Source organism: Phacochoerus africanus, chromosome 11 (genome assembly GCF_016906955.1).
Source record: "Phacochoerus africanus isolate WHEZ1 chromosome 11, ROS_Pafr_v1, whole genome shotgun sequence".
Taxonomy (NCBI): Eukaryota; Metazoa; Chordata; class Mammalia; order Artiodactyla; family Suidae; genus Phacochoerus; species Phacochoerus africanus.
This window is the reverse complement of record NC_062554.1, coordinates 134,055,943-134,073,680: the sequence shown is the minus strand read 5'-3', so window position 1 is coordinate 134,073,680 and position 17,738 is coordinate 134,055,943. Positions and strand designations below refer to the sequence as shown.

The 17,738-nt window shown below is 58.5% G+C and overlaps 1 protein-coding gene across 2 annotated transcripts in view; it reads right to left on the bottom strand.

Annotated features, from left to right (window-relative positions):
* Positions 1–885: 885 nt before the first annotated feature.
* Positions 886–17,738, bottom strand: part of PLXNA2 (plexin A2) — a 212,468-nt gene continuing 195,615 nt past the window's right edge. Inside the window, exons 21-32 of one of the 2 annotated variants that reach the window (XM_047754178.1) lie at positions 16,975–17,117; positions 16,042–16,310; positions 14,122–14,188; positions 13,764–13,910; positions 13,015–13,174; positions 12,564–12,667; positions 8,508–8,607; positions 7,142–7,332; positions 5,595–5,764; positions 2,850–3,062; positions 2,045–2,195; positions 886–1,378 (exon numbers count right to left, since the gene is read on the bottom strand). In XM_047754178.1, the coding sequence (XP_047610134.1) occupies positions 1,283–1,378; positions 2,045–2,195; positions 2,850–3,062; positions 5,595–5,764; positions 7,142–7,332; positions 8,508–8,607; positions 12,564–12,667; positions 13,015–13,174; positions 13,764–13,910; positions 14,122–14,188; positions 16,042–16,310; positions 16,975–17,117 (1,811 nt within the window). In that variant the 3' untranslated portion in view covers positions 886–1,282. The other variant, XM_047754179.1, reaches the window with a different exon arrangement.

Here is a 17,738-nt window from a genome sequence, read left to right as displayed (position 1 = left end):
CTACGGAGCCCAGTGCTCCGGCGATCAGGAGCTTCCGAGACGAGCCAGGGCCGGCCTTCCCTCTCGAGGCGCCAGAGAATAAGCCAAAGAAAGCACAATAAACACTGCAGCTTCTCGGACCTCCGCTCTGCAAGTATCGCGTGCTGTACACGGCGTCGCATCTTCGTTTCCCTGTGAATTGCAAGAAACCCCTGGCCGGTTGGGGGAGAGTCCAAACAGCCCTGTTGGGGGAAGGCGGCTCCCGGAGGGCCGGCCCCCGTGCCTCCAGGCCCTGACCCCCCGACAGCATCGATGTCAGGCAGAGCTGCTCGGCGTCCTCGGGGAGGCTGGGTGTCTGGTCTGGGAGAGGCCACCTGGCCCCCACGTCCGGTATCACGTTAGGGGAAACCAAAGGGCAAGTACCAGAATCGGCTCCTCGTTCGTTGAGGTTTGGGACTAAATAAAACAAAACAAACATACAGTGGCGAAAAGCATTGGTCCTCTACACACACACATGTCCTCTGGGGATGCGAATGTACGGAGGCCGCGGGTCAAGTTCGGCTTCCGCTCAGCCAGGCCGAGCCGCTCCGGGGCGGTGCCACTGGGCGAGGTCCCGTCCTCTCCTACCTCTTCTGGCTGCCAGGGGATCCCAGGCGTCCCTGGCCTCTCTTTTGGCAAAGTGTTTGGTGCCAACTTGTGCTCATTCTTCTCCTCCTCGCTTTCTTTTCTTTTCTTTCTTTTTCTTTTTTTTTTTTTTAATTTTAAGGGCAAGGAAACAATCATTTCCCCTCCACCTTCTCTCTGCAGGCTTTTTCTGGTGCCGGGAAACAAGTTATACGAGGAAGTGGGGGTGTGGAAGAAGGAAGGGCACAGAAATCAGAATTAAACGAAAGTTGGACGGGATTGACAGGGAGGCTTTTTGTTTGTTTTATTTCTGGTTTTCCTTTTTCTTAAAAAAAATTAAATAAAGTTCTCATTATTTCCCCAATATACATCAAATGAGTTTTCATGCAAAGCAGCAGTCACAGAGGCAGAACCATGCCCAGCTCGTGCCTCTCAGCTTGAAGAACCGGCTTCTCTGGGCCCCACGTCCCGCCTGTGCTCTCCGTGGGTGGAGGGCACCTGCCGTCTCTCCCTGCAGGACCGGCTGTGACGAAACTTGGCTGGCGTGGGGAGAGGGGCCCTCCCCTGTCCCCAGGGACGGGGTCTCGGGGACAGCAAGCTCTGGGGCTGATCCTCTTCAGGGTCCTTCCTTCTGAGACGCCCAGTATGACAGCTCTCACGGGTCCCCTTTCCCCATCTCTCAGCTCTCGATGGACATGGCATTTATGAGCTGTTCCACCTTGTACGCCAGCCGCTGTCGCCGGGCCTGCTCGTCCTGCTCTAGGGCCCCGATGAGCTGAGGAACAAGGACCAAAGTGAGGCAGGCTCAGGACTCAACACCGAACAGGCCGTTTTCTAGAATCCGTCATCCCTCCATCTGCCTTTCCCTTCTGCCCCAATAAAGACAACCTTAAACAGTGTAAATGATTGGCTGAGCGTACGTACACACGTGCGTGTACGTGTATAGATCTCAAAGACGTGCCATGGAAGTGTTAGCTGTTATTGCTACTACTACTCTTACCTTTAGGTGCAACGCTAGGGCACAACTTGTGAGTTCTCCTAAGCCGTCCTCTTCAGGAGAACTCACGAGTCTTACTCCGTGTTAAGACCCACCTGTCTCTCTGAAATGTAACTGACAGCATCCGCCCAACTGCGGAGCATAGTCGGATGCATTGTGCAAGAAAAGATGAGCTTAATCATGCCCTTTGAACGGGAAAACAATTCCTTTCAAAGCGTTCTATTTGCATTAACCATAAAGGCCAGACAATGCAAGGTCTCAGAAGCACTGCGTGGGTCAGGAGAGGCCTGGCTGCCTTCGGAAGGAACGCTGATGACTTTTCGACTCCCTGAGCGTCTCCTGGACGACCTTCCGTGGCTGTTGTTTAAGGATGGAGCCCGCGTTCCGTTCACCCTGCCCTGTCCCCGGCGCGCGGGCCCCGCCCCTCCCCGGGCCCTGTCTCACCTCTTCGCTGTACTTGCTGACGTAGGAGTAGATCTCGCTGAGGGCGCTGAGCATGTTGAAGTCCACGGCGTGCAGGCGGGACTGCTCCGCGAGGTAGGCGTTCATGTCCTGGTCGCTGATGGCGGGGAGCTTGGCGATGTCTGCGTAGTATCTGCCGTAGAGAGGCCAGGCTCCTTGGTGGGGACGCCAAGTATCTGCCTCCCCGCTGCCCGCCCCGGCCCCGGCCCCGGGGGAACACGGGTGTCCCCTGCTGCTCCCGCTTCCCTATTTCTCTTCTCATGAGCTTCCTCTTGCCTCACACTGAGGGTGGGGCCTGGAGACTCGTTCTCCCTAAGGCCAGACTTTCCTCGGGACGTCTCTAGCTTTGCACTCCCATCTGCGCTGACCCCCCGGGGCAGCTAAAGAGCCCAGACTCTGCTCAGACTCCTTGTTCCAGCTCTCCGCCCTGCTGGCTGTGTGACCTTGGGTCAGGCACTTTGCCTCTCTGTGCTTCAGGTGCCTCATCAGTAAAATGAGGATGAAAGGAACACCCACTCCACCACTTTGGGGGATGTTTTAACGAGCTGACACATGCAACGGCTTTATCACCGTGCTGGGTGCTTAGCAGGTGCTAGGGAACTGGAAGTGAGACTGACCAGGAACGGACCCGAGGGTGTCCAGCGTCCCTTCTCCCCCCCGGCAAGAACGCTGGACCGGGGAGAACAGGGGGAGCATGAGATCCCACGGGCTCCACAACACGGTGTCGGGTCCTCGATCGGTGAGGCCCAGAGCGGGGCACGGCGCGGGCCCTCCGGGTGCTACCGACCTCTCCACCCAGCTCTTGTAGCTGGGGATGTCCTTGGCGTAGAGCAGCTTGTTGGAGGGCGAGTCCTTGCCCAGCCGGTGCTCTGAGGTCGAGCAGGAGTCCATGAAGGTCTGGGCCACCACCGAGAGGCAGGCGTCCGTGATGCTGCCCTTGTGGATGTCGAACACGAACTGCGGGTTCTTGATCACGTTCACCCAGAAGCGCAGGGGCAGGCTGTGGGGGGAGGCCGGGCAGACGCTGCGGGGCGGCGCCTTGGCCGCGGGGCCCGCACGCACCCACCCACGCACTGGCGCCCCTCCCTCCCCTACAAACGCACCCTTCTCCCTTCAGGGGCAAGAGGAGGAACTCACAGGAACCCGGTCCAGCCACAGCTGCTAACTTAGCCTAAGCTGTTACCAACGCTGGGAGGAAAGCAGGGGCACTACTGTGCCCGAAGGGGGTGCGGGCCCTGTTCTCTAATAGCTGAGAGGTGGGCGTGCGTGGCTTCCGTTCCCTCCTAGAGGTCTTTTCCAAAGGCCATCGTGCTCCCAGGGAAGCCCAAGTACAGACGGCTGTTCAAACAAAGCCCCCAAGCTCCCCCAGTCTCCCCCTCCTCCGCCGCCGTGCCCCTGCCCCTGTCCGGAAGGTCACAGCAGCAGCCCCAGCAGGCCTCCGGGTGGGCACAAAGGGTACCACCTGCGCTCCCGCCCAGCTGCCCGCCCAGCCCGGCCGCCTAGCCACTTTCCAGGGCCCGCCCAGCCCCGCAGAGCTGAAGAATGGGCGGCCTTGGGGGCAGCTCTTTCAGGACGCTCCCCAGGGCTTTGTCATATCTGGGCAGAGGCAGAGGGAAGGGGAGGCCACTGGGAGCCTTCTGGGAACACTTGCCGTGGCGGAGAGTTTTTCCCACCACAGAGAAACTGATCGGTCCTTAGGAGAGCTCATGCTGCAACCCGGGAATTTATAATCGGAGGAGAATGCATTTTCTCTGTTCTTTGGGCTGAAAGGAGGCTAAGCCCATGATTCCCCTTCCAAACCAGAGCAGCTGCTGTTCCTGCTGCCTCTTCCAACTCGGCCCTTTGCCTCCAGCTGCGCTCGGAGCCTTAACTCTTCTGGCTCCTCCACGAGGTGAGCTTTGTTCCCTGGCTGGTCCCTCGGGCCTGAGACGTTTCAACCACCCAAACCACCTCCCTTTCCCCTCCTTCATCTTCTCTTGCGTCTCACGGACCCCAAACTTTCCCAGGGTCTCAGTCGCACCAAGCCTTGGGCAAGGTTCGCTTTGCCCACGCCAAGCCCTTCCGTTACCATTTCTGCTCCCCTTCCCAAGTGCTACAGGGTTGCTCCCTTTCCTTAACCTGGGGGAGCAGCCCGGGCTGAGTGGTGGCTCGTTTCCTTCCACCCTCCCCTTCCCCCAGCAGCTTTGGAAGCTTCTAATACTCTTTCCTTGGGTATTAGGTATTTGAGGTCTGGCTAGGGAGACTCTCCCCACCACGATGCCAGGTCTGGGCACTTTTATGACTTGGGCCTTGCCAGCGACAGAAGGCACAGAGATGGGGACGATCCAGAACTTTCTCTTGATTTCCTTGAAGCTGCCTCCCCCAGTGCTGGGTGGGGAAACTCCAAAGTGAAGGGAGAGCCGTGGCCCGGTCCTGGGAATGCGGATAAAAGGCCCGTCCCAGTGTTGTGCGCTGGGGGCTTCTCACCCACGACCACCAGACTGTCTCCGTCTCATTCCACGGTGATCAAAGCTGCAGACTCTGGAGGCCGTGGCAACCACCACACCCCGGAAAGGAAGGAATACATGGGGCTTGGGGTTGGGTTTTTCCAAAGTGTTTTGCTGGTTGCTAGGACTTCTGATTCCCAAATAACAGCCGGGGCCCATCTGTGCCGGCTCTGCTTTCTGAGGAGATCGCTGCCTCCAGACAGCTGCGCGGGCGGCCTGCCCAGCCCAAACGCCCGGACCGCCTCTCCCCTCTCTGCGCTCTTTCCTGGAGGAAGGTTTTTGCCCCGGCTCTGGCCAGGCCCTATCTGACCGGAGAGCCAAATCTTCAGCACGACCTGTGGTCCAGGCTCATGACCCAGGAGAGACAAATGACTTGTGCGCGGAGCCTGCGGAGCTGCGTCTGCCCCAGCTGGTCTGGCTGCGGAGGTCACCCCAGGGAGGAGAGCAGGCCCGCAGGACATCCTGCCCGCCGCTCCCTGAGAGCCACGGCACCACTGGGTCCTCGCTTGGCCTCAAGGGATTAAGTTCGCAATGACATCCTCACAGTTGGAGGGCTCAAGCCTACAGCAGGTGCAAGCTCTCCCCCCACACTGGCCACCTTCCCCCGGGGTCTACGTTTAATTCAGGGCTTCCTGGGTCAGGAGGTGCCTTAGATTCTGCTCTGCCTGGAATGCCCAGCACTGCCTGGCTTTGAAGCTCTGCTGCAAGGTCTCCGAGGAGGCTCTTGGTGGGAGTTCCCCAGCACCCCTTCCTGAGAACCAGAAGTCTGAGAGTCAGGGAGGAGGCGTGTCCAGGGAAGGGTCTCAGCTGCAAACGGCGGAGCTCAAGTGTGTGTGCGTCCTGGTGCCGAGTCCCAGGCCAGGCAGGCCCCGCTCGGCGCCTGGGGACGGCATTGGCTCTGCGGAGCATACGTTTGTCCCAGGAGCCCTGGATTTCCCAGCCGCAGGGGGGAGAACAGGCTCCCCCGCCTCCCTGGCCCCTGCTGCCCCACCCCCCAGGCTGCGGCCTCACCAGGCTGCGGCCCCCCCGGCCTCCCTGACGGTTACCAGTTGCTCTTCCAGGTGTGCCGCACATCTGTGTCGTGGATGCTGTGTCTGTCTGCCTGCTCATCCAGGAAATCAAACATGTACTTGATGGCCAGGGGGAGCGCGCTGCCCCGGTGCACAGTGCTGAACAAGGTCTCGAACAGGTCGTCCACAAACTTCTGCAGGGTGCCCTGGGGGAGGGGTGGGGGGAGAGTGTGAGCTGGGGGTGGGGGTGGGGGGGCAGCGGACTGGTGCACCAGATGGTGCCTTGGACCGATCCTGCCTTGGAAATTTGTCTGCGACGCCAGGCTGTGCAGACGGCTCCGTGGGGGTGGGGAGGGGACTCTGCTGGGGTGTCGGGGAGGTGGGAGGGATGGAACAGGCTGCAGATTTCTGGGAAGAACCTCTTCCAACCTGCAGCCACATGTCACATTTATGCTTGTGTCTGTGCCAAGCGGGTGCGGGCACAGGGCATTTGATTCAAGACAGCAAGCGCTCTGAGCCGGGGCTTCCCACGGGGAATGAGGGGTGCAGGCTTGTATGAGAGGCTATCTACAGAACAAGCTGGAAGACTGGGACGATTCTCCTGGCGGGAGCAGGAGCAGGGGCTGGAGCGGTGCAGGACCGAGGAGGGTCTGATGGGAAGACGTTAGCGGCGTGGGATAAGTGGTATCTGGAATGGGGGCAGGGGAAGGGATTCAGACCCAAGAATATTCAGGCACAGCCCTGATCCCAGGCTCTTGCATGGTGTCGGGGAGCAAGGCTGGGCTGAGGTCCCACAGTTTCACTGGTTCGAGGAATGCCACTGAAGGTCAGGAAAACATGCCACTTTTTCAGTGTCTCTTTGTTGGTCTCTTATTAGCATATTAGGCAAAGCAAAATTTGAGACACACGGTCTGACGGTGTATTTCGCTGGCACTTCTGGGAGCAAGTCTGAGAGCTGCACCTGGATACCACTGTATTAGAATTTCAGCAGCATTTTCATGAGGTCAGTGGGGGAGCGTCCTGGGGACTGGAGGCTGTGTGATCGCCACACTTAGAGGCAGACTCTTCGGTGCTGGGGAAGCTAGAAGTCAGCTTCAGGTGACAGCTTCTAGCACGGCCCCCGCCTCTCTTGCCTGCGCACTTGGGGGTAGATGGGATGGGATGGGGAAGGGAGGCCTTCTCCTGGGTGGAGAAGTCCAGGGCCTCGCGCTCTTCCTCCCCTTGCTGGCTAGAAAGTGGGCAGCAAAGGTGGGCATGGAGGAAGCCGGCGTCTCTGTCCATCTACCTCAACAATAAAAAAACCCACTGTCTTCCTAAGGCGGGAGGGGCCCAGAGATGAGAGGGCCAATCCTCCAGGGAGGAATGGCGACCCTGTGGAGGAGCCAGCGGGAAAGACAGAGCCATTGTCTTTGTTTGGCCGAAGGGGAGAGAACAGCAGTGGCCTGATCTCCTGGGAAGCCTCTGCCCCAGGACCTGGACTGGAAGACTCCGGGGCGTCCTTCCTCGGCTGCGGGCTGGAGGGAGGCAGAACACACCTCTCTGAGGAGCCCCCGCCCCCCGGGGGTGGGCAGAGCAGGAATTACCTTGGTGGCCAGGAGCCGGGTCAGGTAGATCTCGGACACCATCTTGCTGCCCCGGTCACCCTCCTTCTGGTCCCCGTGGTCATGGTTCTTCACCAGATGCCACACCTTGACCCCGCTCTCCAGGTCTGGCGTGATCATGGGGGCCCGAGACCGCAGGCTGTCAGGGCTGCCTGTGTACCTGAAGGAGGAGTCTGAGGAGGGGCAGTGGAGGCCTGTGAGCCACGAAGTTCATCATCCGTGCTCGTAGAATCCTTCTCGCATCCCTGCCCGCACGCACTCAGAACAAGGTGGCTTCGATGGGGGCCCGGGGGTTCACACGTGGACGGTTAGTTTAGCGGGGTCCTCGGCTGGCATGAGGACAGCCTGAAGTCGTTTTGCAAAAAGAGGATTTAGAAATGCTGTGAGCTGGCGTGGTGCTTGGGACACCTGGGAGTCCCTCGTTCCCCGATGCTGCCGCCAAAGAGCAATCGATGGGTAAACTGTCACCCGGATAGTCTCCCAGGGCTTTGATACAAGGCTGGGTTCCAAGGGGCTCTGGGCGGTGATGCTCCCTCGGGGGAGTGAATGGGCTGCTCTTTTCTTGGGGCTCAGACGACAGAGTTGCCTGAGCCCCTTTTGGAGCCCCTGGCTTCAGTCCTGAGCTTTAGCCAGAGAGCCCAAAGCTTAGACGCCTCCCCGGAACCGGAGGAAACAGAGGAAGAGAGAGCAAAGCACCACAGCCTTACTGCTCGGGGGCCCTGGGGGCCCTGGCACGCCTCGTGGTGGCAGGGCAAGGGAGGCCAATGCATTGTCCCAACTGGGACGCTGCTGAAAGTGAACAGGGAGCATGGGTGGCACATGGGTCAAGACAAAGGGCACAAGCTGGGGCTGGGTGTGGTGAGCCTCCACCCACCAGCCTCCTTGGTCCTGTGCCTCATCGGCCCTGGGCTCGCCAAGGAAAGGCTCGTGCCAGCTGCCACTGCTCTGAGGATGCGGGCTGCTCTGGGGATGGCTGGGCCAGGGAGAAAGGGGAGCCCTTGACTGGAGGCCGGCAGCAGCCTGCAGTCAGAGGGGACATCGAGGAGCTCCCAGCGCGGCTCAGCGGGTTACAAACCCGACCAGTATCCGTGAGGATCTGGGTCTGACCCCTGGCCTCGCTCAGTGGGTTAGGGATCCCGCGTTGCTGTGGCTGTGGTGTAGGCCGGCAGCTACAGCTCCGACTCAACCCCTTGCCTGGGAGCTTCCGTATGCTTCAGGTGCGGCCCAAAAAAGACAAAAGATAACTAAAAAGAAAGCGAGAAAGGGGAAGAGGTAGGGACAGCAAGTCATCTCCGGCCGTCGCAGGAGACTCCGCTCCAGACGGCCCGGCTGCCTCTCCGGTCCTCACCGTATCTGCTGATGGATGTCCGGGAGATGCTGGCGGAGGCAGGAATGTTGTAGGAGGAGGTCTGCTTGGGGACCAGAGCCACCACTGATCTGTCCGACACCTGAGAAGGGCGCAAGGGGACAGGGTGAGCGAACGTAAGTCCTTTGGGAAATGAATCAGTCAAGCACTTCTGGAAGGTTATGGAATAGGTGTGGGCGGAGCATAAGGAGTTCGGGAAGGCTAGAGAGAACAAGTCCTGCTGTTCAATACAGTAGCTACTCGCCACCCGAGGCTGCTGGGCTCTTACAATCCTTAGACTGAAGTGAGAGGCACTAAGCGAAGGAGCTCAGATACGCTACAAATAGACGAACAATACACACGGGACCTCAATGGCTCAGCAGGAATAAAAGCACACAAACTGTCTCATGGATGATGTTTACATGGACTGCGTGTTGAAATGACACTTTTAGATCAGCTACGTTAAAACACATTGTTAACGTTACCTTCATCTGTTTACTTTTACTTTTTAACCATGACTAGTACACAAAGTGACGCACCTGTGGCTTGAATTGCCTTTCTATTAGACAGAGCTGCCTCGTGGGTTACACACGTACCCCCCATTTTACAGAGGAGGCAACTGAAGCACTGAGCGCCTAAGCAACACTTTCAAGGTCACACACTGAACATACGACAGAGCCAAAATTTGTCCCCAGGCCTGTCAGGCTCCAGAGCACACGTTCTCCTCGGCCGCTAATTTGGGATTTTACGTCAAGACACACTGATCTGAAGCCCATTTTCCCTTTTGGCTCGGATTTCCTTCTGGCCTGGGTCCTCTAATGGCTTGGCTACCTTGAGGGCCTTCACCGCAGGGCAGCTGCTTTTGGGGAGTCCGAGAGAAAGGGGTGCCCGGTCTGTCCTCTCAGAGGGTTCCCCGGGCTCAGCACCCTGCCCGCAGGGAAAGGGCTGATAAATGAGAAGCCATATTGAAGACATTTGGGGCCATTTTGATTTAAGATCACCCTCCATCCAATAAAAATGGAGAATCCCCAGAATTGTGGCGATCCAATTAAACCCCTAACGCAGAGGGAATAAAACAGCTATAATAATGTTATGGGCCATAAAACATTCCTATTAAACCATTTTTTATTTTAACAATTTTTATGAACTTTATAAGTTTGATTTATAGCTGCACCAGTCGTAAAACCATCTTTCTGGGTCTTAAATTGTCAGTGCCTCTCTCCCACCAAAAAAAATTCAGTGTTGGGAAGTCAAACTATAAATGAACATTGGCGCTAACGAGATTCCCTGATAGCCAGTTTTAGTAGTGGTGTTTAATTTCACCCTCCCTATAAATCTGCGGAACCCGGGAAGTTTTTAAAAATCTTCTTGTTAATTAAGATTATGCAGATTTTTCTCCTGTCCAGGTTCCAAGGACCTTTGCCTCCAGAGAGGGTAACAAAAGGGCAATTCTTTGACTTGATGGCACACAGCTGCAGGGCCCGGTGCTCTTCACAGCGCCTGGGAGGTGCCAACGCATAGTTTCTTCCCAGGCAGGGCAGCTCCTACGGCTGCTGGCATGTTGCACCTTCAGCACCAGGTCTGGAACGAAAGGGAACTCTCCAGCCTGGTCTCTCAGGACCTCTCTTTGCAAACTGCCGGCCTAGAAACAATACTTGAACGCCTGGCGGGGGCAAGGGTTTGCTCTCCCAGTGAGAACAGATTACATGATCATTTATGGTTTGTTGTCACCTAAAGGGAGATTCACAAGGTGACGGGAACGACCGCAGTTCACCTCAATTCCAGGTCTCCGCGCTAAATCTTGCCCTGGGTCTTTAATCTTTCTCTTGGCCAACAGGTGGTGCAAATCCATGGTCAAGATGCCTGGCTGAGTCTGACCTTGTCTCTGCACTTAGCAGCTACATGACTTCAGCAAAGTCACTTAACCTCTGGGCCTTAGTTGTCTCCCTTGACAAAGGGGATAATAATTGAGCCTAGGTTTGTTTTGTTTTGTTTTGTTTTTTGTCTTTTTGCCATTTCTTGGGCCGCTCCCGCAGCGTATGGAGGTTCCCAGGCTAGGGGTTGAATCGGAGCTGTAGCCACCGGCCTACGCCAGAGCCACAGCAACGCGGGATCCGAGCCACGTCTGCGACCTACACCGCAGCTCACGGCAACGCTGGATCCTTCACCCACTGAGCAAGGCCAGGGATGGAACCCGCAACCTCATGGTTCTTAGTTGGATTCGTTAACCACTGCGCCGAGACGGGAACTCCTAGGTTTGTTGTGAGGATTAAAGAAGTTAAGATGCATAAAGGCCGGGAGCAGTGCCTGGCGTCGGGCGACACCCAGTAAGAGCTGGTGTTACTGTTGCTCTTGTTGTCACCGTCACCACCACCGTCACCGTCTCCCAAAGGGAAGGGTGATCCCCGTGGTCCCCTGTCACTTAGGGCTGGCGTGTGGGAAGTGCCTTGCACAAAGGAAAGCTCAGTAAATATTTGAGGAATGAATGAAGACAGGAATGAAAAATGACACCAGGGAACTGAACGTGCTTAGTGTGATGGACACTGTGAGAGCAGAACACTCCCTCCTTCTGACTGGGGGTCACGGGACGCACCGCACAGGCACAAACATTAGGGCGCCAAAGACAGAGAGGAGAGGTCCCATTTCTGCCCTTGAGAAACAACTGGGGCACCTTCTCTTTTGCGCTTTCTTCTTCAGTTCTCCTCGGTTCGACTGCTGTTCTGCAGGCTGCGCTGAGCACCACGGGAAGTGGGGATGGGGTGGGGGTGGAATCAGCAGAGTGCTTCTAGCTACCGTGGGGTGGAGGTGTACCCATCCTGGGGGCCTCCCCTGAGGCTTCTCATCCTTCCAACCACCTCCACCATTCGGGGTTCCTTCTCCACTGACTGAGGAGGAGCTCAAGGTTCAGGGGGGGCTAAAGTCACATCACCGGCGAGTGGGGAAACAGGCGTTTAAACACAGCTTGAAAATCCTTTTCTCTTCCCGCTATACCGCACTCACTCACTCTGTGGAGGGTGGGGGTCCAGGCGAGGGATGTGGGGTGTCTGCAAGGGGAATGCATGCAAGCCGGAAGGGGGATGGAGCCTGGAGGGGAGCATTTTGGGGTCTCTCTGCTGTCCCCCAGCTTCCTCTGTGGCTCGAGAGGCTTCCAGCCAGGTCCTGCTGGCCCCTGGACCTCTGGCCTTCTGCTTATTAGCAACTTGGCTGGAGAGCCCAGCCTGCCAGCCCCTCCACACCCTCCCCAGTGAGGCGGGGACGGAGGACGACATTATTAACCAGGCAGTCCCGCGGGTCCTGCAGCCGGAGGCGCTTTCTCTAGTTGGTTTAATTTCCCTCGGTGTCTCTCATTTCCAGCTTCTATTTTAGTGTTTTCCTTCCGAATCCCAACCAGCCTCCCTGTGCTTAATCTGACAGAGACCCTCAGCCGCGAGTGGTTACCATGGGAAGCAAGGGCGTGAGAGTAGTTACCTTTCTGATTTTTGTTCTTCTGCTGGGATTTTTTTTTTTTTACTGTTCGTTCACTGTGTCTGCCGGTGTGCTTAAACACTCTGCCTGCTGTGTTCAATCTAATCCACACAATTTCATGGAGTGGGCTCACCATTAACCCCATTTTACAGATGAGAAGAATGAAAGCGGAAGTAACTTCCCCAAGGACACCGGCTAGTAAGTGGCAGAACGTGAGACCCAGTGGCTTCCTGCTTCGCGGCAGGTGAGACGCGTAGGCCGCATTAGTGAGAAGGCAGAGGGGAAGCGGGGGACACCTCTGCAGCCGTCCTCGCAAGATGCCATTCTCCCGCAGGCACAGAGCTGCGCTGGGTGCAGGACAGAGACGTCTAGCCTCAGCCCCGACCGGTCGAGCCGGTGTCTCCGGGTGAGTCTGGACGCTCGTGTCCTGGACAGCGTCCCCCAGTCAATCTCATCAGGAGCCACGGCGGCGGCGGCGGCGAGGCGCTGCTCCAGACGCAGAGGGGCGCGGAGGGGGGATGAGAAAACCCTGCTGGGGCTCCAGGGCCCAGAGCGGCCTCAGAGGGAGGGCGCTGAGGGGGGCGCCACCCTCACCTGGTAGTGCATCAGCGTGTTGAGCCGCTTCCAGTCGCCCTCGATCTTGGTGGTGATGTCCTCGTCCTGCAGCACGACCCGGGCGATCCGGCCTTGACGCCACTCTGGGGGCAGGGGGGTGCCGCGGCGGGGTGAGGGGACAGGCCTGCCCTGCTCCGCCACCTCGAGGGCCCGGCAACCTGGCCTCAGGCGGGTGCCACGACGGCGCACGAGCCGTCTAGGGCCCCGTGGGCGCAGCAGGGAGAGGTACGGGCCTCCCCAGAGGCGGCCACGCCACGCCTGAGCAGGCAGAGCCCTGGGCGGGACCTAGTGACCCGCCCAGGAGGGGCTGTCGGCCAGGCCAGGCCTCTCCTCTTCCCACCCTGTCCCACGGCGCCAGTGCCCTCCTGGCAGCCGCGGCGCCAGTGCCCTCCTGGCAGCCGCCCCCCCAGGCCAAGGCCAGGCCTCCTACCCAGGTCCATGTCCACCGCCCTGGGCCGCTGGGAGTAGGGCACGTTCTTGTAGACGGCGTCCAGGATCTTCTCCTTGACCTGCGTGATGGTGTCGCAGTTTAAGGCCTTCACCGGGATCTCCGGACTGTTCTCGTTGTCAGGGTTGACGCAGTTCAGGATCTGCAGGAGGCGAGAGGGGAGCCAGGGGTGAGTCGAAGGGCCTTTGGGGGAAGGAGTGAGGCCTCGGAAGCTCCTCTTACCCAGGCTCACTCTCCTTGCGGGAGGATCGGGACGCCTCTCTGGGTCTCGGTGTCCCCCACCTTCCAGCCATCTGCCCATGAGTCCTTCTGCCCCCACCTTTTCTCAAAGAACCGGGACGCTACTTCCTACCCCCAGGGGCTCTGGGGAAGGTGTCTGGGGGTTTAGACGGCTCGGGGTGTTTCAGGGCTGGCCTCCCGCTTCCCCGAAGCCTCTCTCACAGGGGTCAGCAGATGTCTTCCCATGATGCTAATTTCCCCGTCCCTAAGGCGGGGTGACCTATGGGGTAACAGAGGCAGCGGGAGCGCTTCAGGCCCAGCCAATGAGATGGGGGAGGAGGGGCCCTGGCCTGTGTGCCCGCCCTTGGGATGCTTGGCAGACCCCTTGGACCGGCTCTCAGGCTGGTCTCCCAGCCTCTTTATTGGCCCCTCAGACCAGCTTTGTGGTCAGAGGGCAGAGCATGCATCAGAGGGGGGTCTGCGCGGTTGCCCGGGGCTCCTGGCCGCCTCACCAGGGTCTTGTACTCGATCTGCTGCCGGATGAGCTTGTCCTCGCTCAGGGAGTAGCGGGCCTCGCCCGTGATGGCGTCGATGGGGCCCTTCTCCATCTGCTGCTTGATGGCGCAGTAGAGCATGAAGAGCGGCTCCCCCGCGCACTCCTGCGGGCACCAGCAGGCAGGGTGTGGGCGACAGGCCGCCAGCCTCCTTCCCTCCCTGTCCTGACCCGGCTTCCTGGGCTTCGGAGCACGGGGCAGGGAGGCTGCTGCTCCTAAGGGCGGTCCCCTCCGCCTGCAGCCGTGATGGCCAGGCTCAGAGGGGCAGCCCCCACCGTGCCCTCAACTCCCGGTCCCGGCTCAGGCCCACTCTCACCTTCAGGAACTTGTGCAGGAGGAAGGCAAACCAATTGGTCAGCATCTTCTCGGCCACAGACTCTGTCCTGGGGAGGCAGAAGGGATGAGGGGTAGTCCTTTCTGGAGGGGCCCCCCAGGGGGTGCCTAGCCATGGCCCAAGAGAACATGGGGCTGGGAGCCAGGACACTGTGCCCCACCCACTCCACCAGTAACCAGAAAGGAGACCACCTTGGGTCAGAGGCTTCTTCTTTCTGGGCCTGAACTTCCCTTGAAAATGGAGGGCTGGGACTTCGGGTCTGCAGCTACTGGTGCCCAAGACACCATATCCTCCAGGGCTTTGAAGGACAGGTTCTCCCTACTTTCTGCCGCCCTCGGCGTGATAGCTTCTCTGTCCCTCTGGGGTCTCCTGCATGTCTGAACACTTGACGTCACATATCCAGAAGGTCCCTGGTACCTGCCCCTCCAAACACTCGGAGTCAGACTGCCTGGGTTCAAATCCTGACTCTGCTGTGTACTGGCTACGTGATCCTGGGTAAGTCACTGCCCTACCCGGGTTCAGTTTCCCCATCTCTAAATGGGGATAATAATAATAATAATAACAATGACACGCAGCATGTATCTATCCCACAGCGCTGTTATAAGTGTCGGGTTCACGCACGTGAAGAGCAGGGAACAGCGCCTGCTACCCAACGGCTGTCAGGGCTGCGGTCACGTGGGGTTGCGGATCCCAGCCCCTCAGGTAGAGAGCAGCTGGAGGAAGTGCTGAGCTGCCAGGGGACCTGCTTCAGTAAGCCCCGCCCCCTCCCTCGCCCCCATCCCAGGCTGCAGATCTGGGGACCTGTGAGGGAACAAAGCGGCTGTGACAGACCCTCAGTGATGGGGATGCTGGGGGCGTATTTTAACTCCCTGCACGTGGTGCAAATTATACCCTCTGGTTGCAGTAAATCCCAGGCATTTGCCAGGGCTGCTCAGCAATTGATGGCAGAACTGTAGCTTTCTCCCCTGGCCCCTCCCAGCATGCTCTCCCAGCATTGTGCCTGAGATTAACTCTAATTTAAATACGACGGTTCTTAATGAGAGTTTCTAATGCTCAGATTGGCAGAATGGGGGCTCGGTAGTCCTAAAACAAAGCCATTCTTCCTCCCGCCTCACCCCACGTGGGGTCTGGAAGCCTGAGACCTCGCTAGGAGAAGCCTACCAAGGAGGTGAAATGCGGGTGACACCCCAAACTCTGCTGCCAGCGGAGCTCCCGAGCTGTGCTGGGCTCCCCAGGGCCTCCAGAGAGTTGGGCTCAGGGCATGGATGCCAAGGTCTCTGACCCTCTTCCCTGCCAGGAAAAGGGCAGCTGGGGAAGGCGGGAGGGGGGTGGGGGTGGCAGATCCAGGAAGCTAGAGGCTGACCTAAGGGACAGGCCTGGCGCTGCGCAACAGAACTCCCGCAAAGTGCCCACGGCCTCTCTCTGTACTTCCGATATGGTGGCCACTGTGTGGCGACTGAGCGCTTGGAATGTGGCTAGTGCAGTGGAGGAACCGAATTTTACACTTTACTTCATTTTAATTAATAACCACGTGGATGGCAAAGCTCTAGATGCATGGGGAGCCAGAGAGACTGTGAGTCAGGTGTTACTAGGGATATTCCGTTCACAGGGGAACTGAACAGCAGACAGGCCACATCCCCGACTCAAGATCACACAACCAGCTGGTGGCAGAGCTGGGGATCAAGCGGAGCTGCCCGGGGGCCTATGCTCCTGCATCATGCTTGGCACCCGCAGACACGGCAGGGCTGCCAGGGGCACAGGAAGGTGACTCTGCCCTGGGAGCTGCAGGGACACAAGCCTTCCTGGGGAGCGGGGTCTGCTCATGGGACCTGCTCTGACCAGCCCTGCGTCCCATCCCTGTTCAGACGCCGGCCACCTCCCCGGCCCCCGCGCAGGTCAGACCTCCGGAGGAGCAGCTTGGGGTGGTTCTTGTTCTCCAGGTTCCTGTCGATGAGATCGGAGAGCAGCTGCTTGAGGACATCGGTGGCATACTCCAGGCGGCCCTGCAGGCCGGTCATGATGAGTGAGGCCACGTTGCCGCGGTCGCGCATGGAGAAGCTGCGCTGCAGCTCCAGGGTGCGGATGAAGGTCAGCAGGAAGACCTTGTTGTTGATGAGCTGCGCGAAGAGCTTCAGGGCCTTCTCCACGTGCTGCTGCCCGTTGCCCTGTACCTGCGGCGGGGGTGGCAGGAGTGGCCTCAGGGGGACAGGCGTCCCGATCTCCCTGAGGGTCTCGGCTGGGGGCGATTCCAGTTAGAGGACCCTCGCCACGCCGCCTCTAAGCAACCACCCACAGTGATGCAGGAGTGGCTGGTCTCTGAGGTCTGCGGTCTGCTCTCACCTCCCACTGGCTGGAGAGGGTGGGGCTCCAGGTAGAAGCCGCACAAAGGATGCTGTATCCGTCTGACTTTCCCAAGGACACAACACAAAAGGAGCTACCCCGTCGGTGGACCGGCTTGGTGTGCTAGCCGCCCCTTAATCCTCGCCCTGATTTATTATCCTTAGTGAAACAAACCGAGACACGAACAAACAAACCTCACAGAATCCTACGTCTTTCCTTAAGCCACCTTAAATCCACGTGGAAAAGAGGCAGGATTGCAGTTAATTAATTCGGTTATTAATTAAAAAATGACAATCAGCCTTCCCCTGGAATCGCCCAAAGAGCCGTGAGCTTCCTGGGTAGAAGTATCCCTGTTGTGGTGATGCTGTTGCCAGCTCTTTCTGCTCCTCGGTCCTGACCTCTCCCCCAGCTGCCGGGCCCCGTGGGCATCTCCTAGGACGCCCAGGCCCTTGTCCCCTGCCGGGTGGGGGCTGGGGGGAAGGAGGCCCGTGTTACCTCCAGCTCACGCAGGACGGGGTGGTCCTCGATGCCGGGAAACAGGACCCGCATGGCGTAGGTCCGGTAGTCCAGGTAGGGGATTCCAGAGCGGTCCAGGTCACTGGTCAGCTCGTTGATGTCTGTCTGGAGCTCGGCAAAAGCTATGAAAGTGCAGCGGAGACAGGGAGGCTCAGGAGGGGAGCCCAGGCAGGGGAGGGGAAAGGCGGGAGGAGAACTGGGGGAAGGAGAAGGGGAGCGCTGGGCTGTAGAGCCCGGGAGGGGCGTGGGGGTGCATCTCCAGAGGCGGAGAGAGGGCTCCAGGCGGCCTTTCTTAGGCGGTGGGAGTATGGGTGTTTTCCATACCACTTCTCCTCTACGCTTACCTACAATTTTGGATTTTCCTTCTCTGCATGATAAATGTGGTTAAAACGAAGGGAGGACACATGACCGGGGTCAGGCAGGGGATACAGGTGCTAGAAGCAGGTGAGAGACAGTGGTCAAACAAAGACCAGAACAGGCAGCTTTGTCCCCCTTTTCCGAGCAAGAGCATAAATCAAGATGCAACAACCCTGGGTGGAAATGAAAATCGGAAGCTACAACGTCATAGCCATTATGAGGCTACGATCAAAACATGGTAACAAGTAAGCGGTGGTGAGGATGTGGAAAAGCTGGAAGCCTCCTGTGTGCCTGGAGGAAACAGAAGTTGGTACAGCTGCTCTGCACCACTTGACGACACTTCAAACAATTAAACAGAGAATCACCATCCGACCCAGCGACTCCTC